Source organism: Rhyacophila brunnea, unplaced genomic scaffold, assembly GCF_057557595.1.
Source record: "Rhyacophila brunnea isolate RB1 unplaced genomic scaffold, BYU_Rbru_1.0 scaffold_8, whole genome shotgun sequence".
NCBI lineage: Eukaryota > Metazoa > Arthropoda > Insecta > Trichoptera > Rhyacophilidae > Rhyacophila > Rhyacophila brunnea.
Genome location: NW_028233350.1, coordinates 12,421,092 through 12,435,502, shown reverse-complemented (window position 1 = coordinate 12,435,502; position 14,411 = coordinate 12,421,092). Strand labels below are relative to the sequence as shown.

Here is a 14,411-nt window from a genome sequence, read left to right as displayed (position 1 = left end):
GCCTGGTTTATACTTTTATTTGGCAGATGGATCAGTGTTACATTATTTTAATAAAATAATCATTAAAATGTTTGGTAAAAATCCTGATAAAACTGCCGAATACAGTATAATAATAATATATTGTATGTATATGAGGAAAATCTGTGACGTGCTTAGTCAATCTACAGACACTCAATTGGGTCTTAGCGATATAAGAATGTAAGCAAATTAGATATAATAAAAGTCTTAAGACTTAGATTAGAGACATTGAGATACAGATAAGTTATAAGAGGAAGGCAATTCCGCATTAAATACAGTTAGATGGTAATTATTATAAAGAAACATAATGATCAAGGCACTGCGCCTTACGCAAGTGGTAAGAAAAGTGAACATGATTTTGAATACCGGATTGCCATTTTCTCTTTAACAAGTGTTGTTTTAAATATAAATAAGTGAAAAGTGAACGCTCGATAGCAACGCCAAATATACGCTAAGTCCTAAACTAAACTATGATTTCTCAATTTATGTGTTACCAGCAGCTTCTACGTGCAATGCGACGTAAATCTCATTTACATAATATTTTCCACTATTTCTAGTCAAATTTCTTCTGTTTGTTTTTTCTTTACTGAAGATTGATGTGTTTAGTCTGAATAATTGGTCTCACTGATTCGCCATCACAGATATTTGACCTCTTCCTGCACACCATTTTTAACATAATATAAATTATTTCATCTCAAATAACTAGCTAAGGTATTTTTTATATTATGTTACTCCGCATTACTACAACAGTAGTTTCACTATATTGATTATTTTTATTTTTTATCAATGCAAGTACCTACCCATTTTTTAAAGGAAACATATATTCACAATTATTTCATTTTAAGAAAGGGTGAATTATAAGCGAGTTGCCTAGAATCATAACTGACATATTCCAAAAATCGAGTTTTGAGACAATCGCAAAATACCACCAGAGCAACGTTCCCTCTAATTTTTCTATTGTGTGTGCGGATCATCAACGCATCTGTGCAGGGTTGGTGTCATCCGGTGCGGTAAATATGCACCCCCCCCCCACAAATACACACATAGAATTTATTTTTTAATGACAAAGTTTAAAATTTAAGTCGAAGTTCGACGAATTCGAACGCATAATATTCGGGAATATCTGTGTATTTATTTAGATACATGATTATGAATATCTTGCACAGAAAGTGTAGAAGCTTTTATTTGTATAGCCAATAGTACATTATCGATAACACTTTGACTAAATCGCAAACAGATTTTTTGCGCTCAGCGATCTCAATTCTATTCATTCGTTCTTCGGGTGTTTCTGTCATTATTTTCAATAGTCCACCTATTTTCATTTTTTTTTAAATTTCATAACAGCATCCCGGTGTACTTTTGACTTAAATACCTTTTAGATTAATATACAACCTCCATTCAATCCACTTCTTTCCAGACATGAATTCTCCTTGCATATTTGCTGCGGAGCATATGATGCGTTTGACACAATCATATATTTCCGAATAAATTATTAATATATCAGACATTTTTACTTTTTGCGAATGCATGAAAATGGCATTTCTGTTTCGACGATTTCAGGGAGCCATTCCAATTTAAATTTATCGGAAGATTTCTTATTAACGGCCCACATGTGCCACGTAAGTCAAAATGGTAGTTATTTTCAGAGCATAAGCCTGGACATTCCTTAAACGTTGTAGATAATCTATTTATATAATTTTGAAACCTTGTTATCCTTTATATTTAATGTAAACATTTGATGACTGCATAAAGTATTTTTATGACATAAAATAGTATTCTTTTCAACCCCTCGATCTAAAGTTTTAGAATATAGTCATTTTTCAGTACATCTATGTGCAGTGGTATTAAGATTTTTTAGATTTATTATTTTTTAAACGCATTTATAAAACCATTAGTAAAATTGTTGTTAACATTATATAGTGAAATATTTAGGATAAAAAAATATATTTATAATCTATGTGATCCCAAATTTGACAAGAATTAGGCATTTTATTATTCAAAAAATGGGCACGATTAACACATTTGAAATAATTATAAAGATATTAATTATAAGCTAGGTCTTTGACTATTCAAATGTGATAAAACATCCTACGAATAATGATTGTTTTATAATAATTATTGACCTAAGATAAGGTAGTATTTTTTTGAAATACGCCATATCTATACAAAAACATTAGGTCGAGGGGTTGAAAAGAATACTATTTTATGTCATAAAAATACTTTATGCAGTCATCAAATGTTTAAATTAAATATAAAGGATAACAAGGTTTCAAAATTATATAAAAAATAGATCATCTACAACGTTTAAGGAATGTCCAGGCTTATGCTCTGAAAATACCACAAAATCTCCATGTTGACCTACATGGCGCATATGGGGCCTTAATGATCGCATTTGAAATATCATATCCACTCCTTTTTGACATTTTAAGGGGATAAATTGTGTATAATTAATAAGTATAATAATTGTATAATATATTATGTAACTGTGCAAGCAGTCGTATTGTTCACTTGAATTGTTTGTTACGTACACTGAATACACCTGTAGTTAATTATTACAAAAATTGATTATTAGTTTTGTATTATAAATATTTTAAGTAAAAACACTGCTTTTTGGCACGAACACTTTTACCGTTTAAAAAATATTATAAGAACTGTGATGTTTTCACAATAAGGACTACTATGAGACTGTACAGACAATTTTTCTAGCAAATTGAAACATGTCAAAGACTAAGAAAATGTAGAGGACCCGGCACATAGGTGGTCATTGCTAAACACTAAAATATGTATATTTTTTTTTCGTATACTTTGGCATGCGATAGAGCGGGACGGATATGGTGATCTCTTCTTGAAACTTTCTTTTGCCATATTTTTGGGTGAGGACTGTGCGAGGGATGAAAACATGAGTGCGGACATATTTTGGTAGGTGTGCACGCGCACACCTTAGAGGGAACATTGCACCAGAGTACCTACTGTATTTTTGTAATTAGATGAAAAGTATTAAACTCCCTTGAATGTTAATGAGTGAGTAAATATATATAATACTCATAAGGCTGGAGACACACAGTACCTACACTATGAGAAATAGAGCTCCCTGTTTGGTTAGGTTAGGTAATATTATTATTTATTGAAAAATGTGAGTTATGACACCGACAGTCAAATTAGCCAACTATTTCTCTTTATATAGATTAATGCCTTTAGAATCACTTGGTATATTAAATTTAACATAAAAATAACAAAATTGCAAAATGTGAGTTAGCTGACTCAAATATAGTGATACAATTTAGCCGTGAATATGCGCAGTTGGAATTTCCTCTAGTGCGTAGGTATTGGGTAGAACTTATATTATTATTCTTATGGTTACTAGCGTTGACTTTAGTTACATCAAAAATATTGCATCGCTTTCTACCACTCGGCGACAATGTTTTGTTTCTACCAAAGCTATCGAGCCTTGCGCTAATGTGGTATGTTTTTCAATCTTCTTACATAATAATTATATTGAAAGTTTCTATAATACATACCTACTATATTATTTGACACAAAGTCCACACACTCAGTGGAGGGTAATCAGTTGCAAAATTTTATCCGTACTAGTCTACGGAATCGAAATCTGGACGTTAAAGGAAAATAGTAAATACTATGAGAAGACTTTGAGGTGTGGCTATATAATTAAGATTTTTTTGGACTAATTATAGTATTACTTATAAGTAGGTACGTTTTAATATCGACTCTAGTAAGGAAAAAGAACGTAATCCTCAGTTTTTTCAAACTAGGTTTTATTGGATAATAACTTTGTACGTGACTAAATACACGTTGTGTAAGGATGTAAGCTGCAATTTCCGATATATTATCTAAAATTAGCTGGAATTAAAAAAAAAAAAAAAAAACAGAAAGTGAAGTGGGGAAAAACGACTTAACCGTCATTTTTGTTGCTTTTTCTTTAATTGACATACCTATAATAAATATCAGATTAGGAATATATAAACCAAACTGTTAATTATCATGCACTTCACGGTTATATTGTCTATTTTATATTTTAACTTTGACCGAAAACCATAATAAAAACGTTTTTGCGCTTCCTGTAAAATTTGATTTTTGCGGATTACGTCCTTTTTCCTTTTTACAGTCGATATGGGCCACTAAATCAAGATATCTTATAGCTCGTATTACGTGCCGGAAACCTGCGTACTTCGGCCACATTGTCTAGAATATAATTTACTTACTTCGTTTCATAATACAGAGAGCATAGAGCAGAAGAAGTTGAGCAGAAAGAGATTCTATTGGTTACTTAACCTTCGTAAGTAGCTCAAAGTCGAAGGCGTTGATGATCTGATGCAACTTGCCCAGAATATGGAATTATGCTGTAATTTTCTCGCTAACATTTTTGATAGAAATCCCAAAAGCATTAAAATATCCATTCAATGCGTCACACAAAACACGTTCGGAAATTCTAAAAAGAGATTCAAAATGACGACAAAAAGTGATTTGACTTTCATAAAACAGTATCCAGATGACGCAACGTTGTGATTATTTTATTATTTGACTGTAGAGATATTGTAAATAAGGTAGGTACTATATTGTAGTTAGATATAGACATTTACTCTACAAGTAAGTATAAGATTCAACCCTGTTGATCTCAGCGAATGACAGCTTAACCGAAATATATTATACGACAATGTAAAATAATTGTTAACACCTAATACGGCTGGTGAAAAACCGTAGTGACATTACAAAAATTACAAAAAAAAATATCCGTCAGGTTAGATTTTTTCATATAAGGAGGGGCCTTTTCATGAAAAATTTGTGAATATGAGCAAAATTTTAAACTCTACCACTATTATGTGACACATCGTTGTCGTCAGTTACAGTTATTTACAGAAAACAGAGTGCATACGGTGATGTATTTTAAATATTTATATTTTATTTTGCTTGTGTCAGATTCGACGATAGAAACATCACCGAAAACTATTCACATGTATAATAGTGAAGGTTATGTATCATTTCATATATCAAATCATATATTATATAAATCAGTGTTAATCATTAAATATACATAAATTGAAATCATCTCAGACGTGTACCTACTAGAAAAAAATCGTTTTTTTTAAATACGACTCCCGACGGGACTTGAACCCGTAACCACTAAATTTGTGCCAATGTGCTTTACCAATTAAGCTACGAACATCCTACTTAATTACGATGAATTTAACTAGCAGTTCTTACATGGAATGCTTATCAAATTGCGTTAATGTTGACTATCGGTTATGTTTTTAATTTAGGTATCATTTCATATTATATTATATCAAATCATCTACCTAAGTGTATTTGATTAATCGATAATAGGTTTTCAATTCGACAGTCGCCTTTTTTGGTAAGCACTTATGTTGGAAAATATTTTTTTAACGTGTGCAACACTAAGTGGGCTCGCACATCAGAACTCGCCGCATGCGTCTTACGGCGAATTCGTCGATGTGACATCATCGTAAACCAAGAAACAAACGTTATCAAATGGAGCTTCACAGATTGGCCGATGCAACTGCAAATCTGCGAGCCTGCGACATTCGTCTAGTTGCATTGGCCAAAGCCTGCATGTCGATCTCGAAAAATGTCGGCTCCGCGCAAGCGCACAGCCTGCGGCCATCGGCCATTTCTGTCTCTGTCTCTCTCTACACTGTCATTGCTCGCTCATCGCTGGTCACCGCGTTTGACGTTTGTTCATACAATCAACTCAATATAAATGGCAGACAAGAGACTTCTCCTTTTCCGCGTTTGACGTTTGCCGCTAGGCAGATGTGCGTGGTTGTAGCATGCAACATTCGCCGGCAGTCTCAGAAGTCTTTGATTTATGGCCGTCAGGCACACAAGGCGAATTGTGATGTGCGAGCCGCAATAATTAGTGATACACGTACTTTACGTTATTTATTTATGTTCTGATGAGAATTTAATCGCGAATTGGTTCAAAAAAGCATTTCAAATTTTACAATCTAACTTTTTGGACAAAGTTTATTCATTATTTTCTGCATTAGTTACATTAATTACATAGTGAATATTATATTGTTAATATCCTTTTAACCTAACCGAACATAATAAACGAAAGTTATTGTGGTCATTTTTGATTGTTCTTTAAAGGAAATATTCTATTGTATGTAGGCATTTTGGATAACACACAAATTAAAAACCTATCTAAACTCCACTTTGTTGACTTTCAACACTTTCACTTAGTTTACACACTCCAAAAATATATTCCGGTCCAATTGAACACATTATAAAACGACATTACCGACCAATATTGACATTATGATGTGTCCAAATTCACACTGAGATTCATAACCATAATATTTATATAATCCATAGATAATGCTCCAAATTTAATTTTTATATGGTTGTTCACAATATACTATTCTTTTGTTTGGAACAAAATACGAGATATTATATTAAAATACCTAATATAACCCAAAAATATTTCAAGGACATTCAACAACTTACTGGTGATATATTATACATATTATTTGTATCATTGTCATCATCAGCCTAAATAAATTCACTACTGGATGAATGCCTCATTAAGCTTATTCCACTAAATTGTCGGTCCAACGAATTTCTATATGATATTTGCTAAATGTTCAAATTTTTTTTAATATGATTTATTTATGCGTTTATGGACGGATTCTTTTGAAGCAATGAAAATAATTTAAATTGAATTAACTAATATAACCCAAAAATATTTAAAAGCCATTCAAAAATAATTGATGATATAATGTACCTACATACTTATCTAAATCATTATCATCATCAACCTAAATAAATCGACTGCTGGATGAAGGCCTCACTATCCTAATTTCATTCCTATGGTAATATAGTTATTACGGTAACACACTGAGATAAAATTTTGAACATATCATATTGATGTAAATTCAATTTTACTCTTCTGACATCAATTCTTTTTCCCCAATTAAGAAATATAGTGATAAAAATAACTATTTCCCTTGCCTACTTCATCATCATCATCAGGGGCGCGACAACCCGGTATGGGTCCTGGCCTCCTCCAACCCCCTATCCAGTGTGGCCGCTTTCCAATTTGGTATCCCCAGAATACGGCAGTCACTGGCAGCTCCATCCAACCAGCGAATCTTTGGCCTTCCTCTTCTTCTACATCCTATTGGATTGCTGGACATCACTCTTTTTGCCAGTTCATTGTCATTCATACGGTGCACATGACCTAGCCATCGCAGTCTCCTAATCTTAATTGATTGAACTGCGCTGTAATCTTCGTACAGCCCGTAGAGCTCAGCATTATATCTTCTCCTCCAATTGGTGCCATCCCTGATCGATCCATATATACGGCGGAGAATTTTTCTTTCAAAGATGTTCAGGGCTCGTTCATTTCGCAGAGTTAATGTCCAGGTTTCCGATGCGTAGGTGAGCACTGGCTATACAAGTGTCTTGTAAAGAGTGCTTTTAGTTCGGCGAGATAGTATGCGGTCCTTGCCTACTTACGTTGTGATTTATTCACTCGGTGCATTACTGATATCTAAATAAACATTTATGAGAAATAGTTGTTAGTCATTTGTTAAACTGTCAAGTGAAAACAAACTAAAAACTAGGGCGCCACCAACACATATAATTATTTTTATTACATTTATTTCACAATTCTATAACCCTTAACCAGGCCCCAGTAACTTATTACAGCAAAAATTATAATGTGCATAGTTCAATAAAATATAGCCTTTATTTATATGTAAATTAGGTATAATACTTATGTACTTATGGAAATTTCAGTAGGTATTAATATATTAATAATATAATAAATATTTTCGCATAGCCCGATTGTGGAGAATACTTAACCATCGCCTGATAAAAACCAGTGAAATTCTATGTGGGAAGGACATTAGATAGTTACCATGACTTAAATCCAGCACCTTAGTTGTCTGCTAGTCTTTTACATTATCCTATGGCTATATTGATTCTGGCGAGTGATTGTGCGCTTTTATCATGTCCGTAAAGGTCTAAAAAATTCAACCCCCAAAATGTTCTTTATACAAAAACAAAAGTATGGAATTTAAGAAATCTGATACGGTTATATTACGGTGTGCTTAGTTGATCCACAATAGTTAACCATTCGACGCGCGACACGCATTTATATGGGAAAATATTTTTGTGCATGTGTGCAAAACTAAAGAATACATAATTTCCAACAATGTGGCCATGCATTCACCGTATTTAAATTTTAAAATATTTGTGACAAACTATTTTCATTTCTTGTAAAATAGAATTCTACCAAGTAAATGCTAACTCAATTAATATTTTAAATCACATTAAGAGATACACATATTTTAAGTTTTTATATGTGTTTTGGTGAATTTTTAATCCGGAATTGTTTTAAAAGTTCCAACTACTTATGGCAAAGAAAAATACTGAAAATAATCATTTTGACAAACTGTTTTTATTGATTGTTTTGGGCAGTATATTATTTACTTATTGAATTGAATCGGTACTATGTAATTACCATTATTTTTTAATGACAGTCAAAATTTCCGATCGTCATTTTTATCTCTGCATAATATGTAGTCGCACTTATGCGGTAAGCACCCACTGATCATCTGGTAGCTTCCATAATTATTTACTTTACATCGCTGCCCTGTGTATCAATATTAATTAGTTAACTTTAGATGGAAGCCCCCTACTATTTGTCACTTATTCTCATTGTTATTTCGATTTACATTACAACTCTTATAAATCACTACTGTGATATTGAAGTGTTGTTAAATATAGCATGAATGTTGCACAATCACTCATATTGGTACTATTTATAGATAATTATAATTCAAATAAACTAAACAAGACACAACAGCTCAACGAATCTGTCCGGTAAAGTCAGGTTATATTTCGTAGTATTATGTTATTTTATTCATTATTATAAGGTAGATTTATGTTCTATTAGGTACTACATACTAAGTAATACAATAGAAATCTACCCTATCGACTGATAATGTTTCCTATGCAAATTAATTTAATGTTAATGTTGATGAATGTCAGAATAGTCTATCACGCATACCTATATTGCATAGCATCAGGTATTAATTATAATGTTATTTAGCGTGACAACTTTACGTATAGTATCTATGGTCACAACAATATGATACTAATAACCTAAGGCATCCTAAGGCAAGGTAAGGCTAAGCTGATATATATATATATATTATGTATACCTAATTTGATATTGCTAGATGACAACACCATAATACGAGGGTGGGTCAATAAGTCCTTAGAAAAGCCGACAGGTGGCGCGACTAGTACTGTAAGCGGTTTGTTTTCATGCAGCGGCACTACCGATTCAGTATGCTAAGAAGTTTCAATCAGATTGGTCGGGTTGTTGTGTGTTTCTCGTACATTTAAAAAAAAATTTGCTTGTGGAAAATGGAAAAATGGAAAATGGAGAAAATTGAGTTTAGAGCTGTTATTAAACATTTTAATATAAAAGGGTTTACAGCAAAGGAAATAAAAAATGAGTTGGATTTAGTTCACGGCATATCTGCTCCTTCACTTGCAACTATTTATAACTGGTTAAATGAATTTAAACGTGGTCGTACATCAACAAAGGATGAACCACGCTCAGGACGTCCTGTAGAGGTGACTACACCAGAAATGATCAATAAAATCCACGATATGGTGTTAAGTGACCGAAGATTAAAGTTGAGTGAGATAATTGAGGTTACAGGGATCTCAAAAGGTAGCGTCATTTCTATTTTACATGACAAATTGGGCATGAAAAATATTTCTGCAAGATGGGTGCCGCGTTTGCTCACAGTCGACAATAAACGCAATAGGGTGGTGGTCTCTAAAGCCCTGTTGTCGCTCATACAACGCAATCCGGATGAATTTTTTCGTCGCTTTCTGACTGTAGATGAAACATGGATACACCACTATACTCCCGAGACGAAATAACAGTCAAAGCAGTGGATTGCGAAGACAAACCATGTCCAAAGAAGGCGAAAACCGTAAAATCAGCTGGTAAGGTTATGGCTACTGTATTTTGGGATGCACGTGAAATTATTTTCGTTGACTATTTGGAAAAAGGAAAAACAATAACAGGGGATTATTATGCATCTTTATTGGACCAGCTAAAAAACGAAATTGAAGAAAAACGGCCTCATTTAAACAGGAAAAAAATCCTCTTTCATCAGGACAATGCCCGTGTTCACACATGTTTACGATCAATGGCTAAAATTGAAGAATTGAAGTTCGAATTGGTCGACCACCCACCGTATTCGCCAGATTTAGCCCCCAGTAACTTTTTCCTTTTCGCAAACTTAAAAAAATGGCTAAGTGGACAACGTTTTTTTTCAAATGAAGAAGTCATCGATCGGACAAATGCTTATTTTGAGGACCTTCAGAAAACTTATTTTTCTGACGGTTTTAAAAAAATTGAGAAACGTCTAACCAAGTGTATTGAGCTCCAAGGAGATTATGTTGAGAAATAAAAAAAAAATACAAAAATAAAAACTGTTTTAATGCTTTTTTCTAAGGAATTATTGACCCACCCTCGTACATAATGTTCCATTTTTTTATTATGGCTAACAATTGACGGGTTTTTTGTACGAATGAAACTTATTTAAATTTAATTAGCTAATATAAACCAAAAATATTTAAAAGCCATTCAATAATTATTGGTGATGACTAGGCTTAGGATTCTTAGGTATTTAAATATTTTTTTTAAGTGGCCCCACAACACCAAATCAAAAATATCTATCTATTTCAGACAATTTTGAAACATTTAAGCACTATTTTTAGCACCTATTTTTAAATGTTTTTGGATTTAAATTTAAATTTTAAATTACATATTTTTACATATTCTAGGTTTAAGCACATATTTTTACATAAACACATAAATAATGGGAAACCGTTCGATAAAAAATGAATTGGCATTCATCACTTCAAATTATGGTCATCTAGTAAACACAATAATTGAAATGTTAGAATCATCTACAAAGTCACTAGTGGAGCAAATTAATATTTTAAACAATACTGCTGCTAAAATAAGAAATGTTTCTGGGCATCTATTCTGTACAAAAGAATGCTGTCCGCCCCCTTACGGCAGCTATCTAGGGTAGGAAAGTATCGAGGTATTAGCACTTATTAGCCGTTAACAGTCAAAACTGACTATTTCGCTCTGAAATTTAGCATAGCCAAGAGGCTGTTAACACATAGCACTTATTGTAACATTTACAACTAACTTATTGTAATTGTTACAATTGTTACTAATACTTTGATACTTTCCTACCCTAGATAGCTGTTGTAGCGGCCGAAAGCAGTCTTGTGTATAGAATAGATGCGCTGGACCAATTGGAATAAAAATAAGTACAAAATTAAATAGTGTTTTAAATAAAAATATGCACTGGACTTCAAACGCTGCAGAATATTAAAGCTCTTTTGGAAAATCCATCAGATGCCTCAGATGTTTCAATTTGTTCTACTTCAGAAATAGTTTCATTTACATACGCAATAATAACATCTGTAGAAGTGGAAAGAAGTTTTTCGATGTATAAAAAATTGCTAAGATCAAATCGTCAAAGATTCACTTTCGAAAATTTGAAGCATTATTTTATTATTTATTGTAATAAATCGTTTCTTGTTCGTGAATAAATAATAAATTGAACTGTTTAAAATATATATGATTTATTGTAACACTTACTTAAATTTTTAGCACCTATTTTTGTTTTTTAGCATATAATTATGAAATTTTAATCACATGTTTTCCAATTATATCTACATATTTTAGGTACCTAATATTCATTTTTTAGCATCTAAAAATCCTAAGCCTAGTGATGACATATACATATTTAAGCCATTATCATCAGCCTAAATCAATCCAACGCTAGATAAATAGTTTCCCAAACCGATTTTATTCTTCTTGGCCATATGCATTGCATTGTTATATGTATTAGAATTAATAATATTATAATATATCTATATATAGCATCATAAACACCATCGACTTGAATAATTAGTCCACCGCTGGATGGATGCCTTACTAATCTAATTCCATTTCTATGGTAATATAGTAAATGCGGCAATACATATAAGTCAATTCAATTTCAGACTTCTGACATCAATTATCTTTCCCCTATTTAACTATTTTCATTTCCTTGCCTACTCGGAAAATATAAAGTGGACACGTTGTGACTTATTTAGTAGGTGCATTACTGATATTAAAATAAATTGCTATCTTTACTCCTAAGCAGACAATTTTAAAGCACACAGGGGAGTTTTCATAAAAGCTTTTAGAAGAAATGAGTTGTTACGCATTTTTTAATCTGCCAAGTGAAAACATGTGGAAAACTACGGCGCCACAACGCATATATTTTTTATTAGATCTTTTTATAATACAATATGGGTATTAATAACATTTTTCTACCTCAAAAAGTATATAACAATGTTATGTACCTACCGGATTACATTTATAATATAATCAAATTATTGAGAATGAGAGAAAATGTTGTGCCCGGTGTGTTATATTAACATCAAATCGATAAAATTAAACACAAAATTCTCAACATAATATAATATCACATTATGCCATTCCAAATACGTCAGAGTTTTCTTCAAATTTGATACTCGTTACTAAATTGGTCAAACGGAGTTCTCAAATCAATTCGTTCATGACCGAATAGTGGTAAAATCCCGTTTCAGCAATATAAACAATAAATTAGGTACCTCGTCAGTAAGTTCAACATATGTTTCTATTTAGATTTTCATTCATAAAATATATCAGTATAAGATCCATAAAAGGAAACGTACCAAAATAATAATCAAAGTTTATTATTCTATTGCAGATATTCATTTGGATATTGACTGCATCGCCAATAAAAAGCCACGAATGCGCCGAGAATGGAAGATACCCTGATGAGACGGTCCCGGATTGCCGTGGCTATGTCGCATGTAATACACCAATAGCCGGCGACATTAGCTCACACAAATTATTATGTCCAGAAGCTACTGCCTTTAATCCAGAATCCAAAAAATGTGAAGGGATCGAAACATACAATTGCACGAAATTAGAAATAAACTTTGTAAACAATAATTATGACTATTTAGATCATAATATTATCGAGACTCAAAACATCAGTCGAAAAAATCGCATTATCAGACAAGTGAACGTGGCAGCGTTCGTTTGTACGGAAGCCGGCAAATTTCCAGACCCTGCGGTAATCGGCTGTTCTGCATATATAATGTGCTATAAAATGGGTGTCAGTTTCCTACAAATACGCTTCACCTGTCCGTCAGGAACAGGGTTTAATCCCTCAACACGAATGTGTACGCCAGGATATACATGTACCACAACAACAACAATAATAATAACAACCACACCCACAACAACGACAATTTCAACAACCACGCCTACGACAACGCCAACGACAACTATTCCGACGACATTGATCACAATGCCAGTAACAGAATCAACGACGCAAATCAGTTCCACCTTACATGACCCAACACCTATACAGATAACTACTGTGGGTCCAACGACAAGTACAACAGATCAACAAGTTACCTCGACAGAATCATCTACTTCTGCTCAAATAACCACTCTAGGAGTAATAATTACTGAAGGTCCTTCGACAACTACAACAGATCAACAGAGCACTTCGACTGAAATTTCTTCTTCTGCTCAATCAACTACTCCAGAAATAACAACTACTGAAGGTCCATCGACAAGTACAACAGATCAACAGAATACTTCGACTGAAACCTCCACTTCTGCTCAAACAACCACTCCAGGAGTTATAACTACTGAAGGTCCTTCGACAAGTACAACAGATCAACAGAGCACTTCGACTGAAACCTCTTCTTCTGCTCAATCAACTACTCCAGAGATAACAACTACTGAAGGTCCTTCGACAAGTACAACAGATCCACAGAGCACTTCGACTGAAACCTCCTCTTCTGCTCAAACAACCACTCCAGAAGTAGAAACTACTGAAGTTCCTTCGACAAGTACAACAGATCAACAGAGTACTTTGACTGAAACCTCTTCTTTTGCTCAATCAACTACACCAGAGATAACAACTACTGAAGGTCCATCGACAAGTACAACAGATAAACAGAGTACTTCGACTGAAACCTCCACTTCTGCTCAAACAACCACTCCAGGAGTTATAACTACTGAAGGTCCTTCGACAAGTACAACAGATCAACAGAGCACTTCTACTGAAACCTCTTCTTCTGCTCAATCAACTACTCCAGAGATAACAACTACTAAAGGTCCATCGACAAGTACAACAAATCAACAAAGTACTTCGACTGAAACCTCCACTTCTGCTCAAACAACCACTCCAGGAGTGATAACTACTGAAGGTCCTTCGACAAGTACAACAGATCAACAGAGCACTTCTACT

General features: G+C 33.2%; 1 protein-coding gene across 1 annotated transcript in view; it reads left to right on the top strand.

Annotated features, from left to right (window-relative positions):
- Nucleotides 1-292: 292 nt before the first annotated feature.
- The window catches only part of LOC147063927 (uncharacterized), a 30,110-nt gene continuing 15,991 nt past the window's right edge, over nucleotides 293-14,411 (top strand). Inside the window, exons 1-2 of the mRNA XM_085959116.1 lie at nucleotides 293-355; nucleotides 12,849-13,905. Coding sequence (XP_085815242.1) covers nucleotides 326-355; nucleotides 12,849-13,905 — 1,087 coding nt within the window. The 5' untranslated portion in view covers nucleotides 293-325. The remainder of the gene's footprint in view (nucleotides 356-12,848; nucleotides 13,906-14,411) is intronic.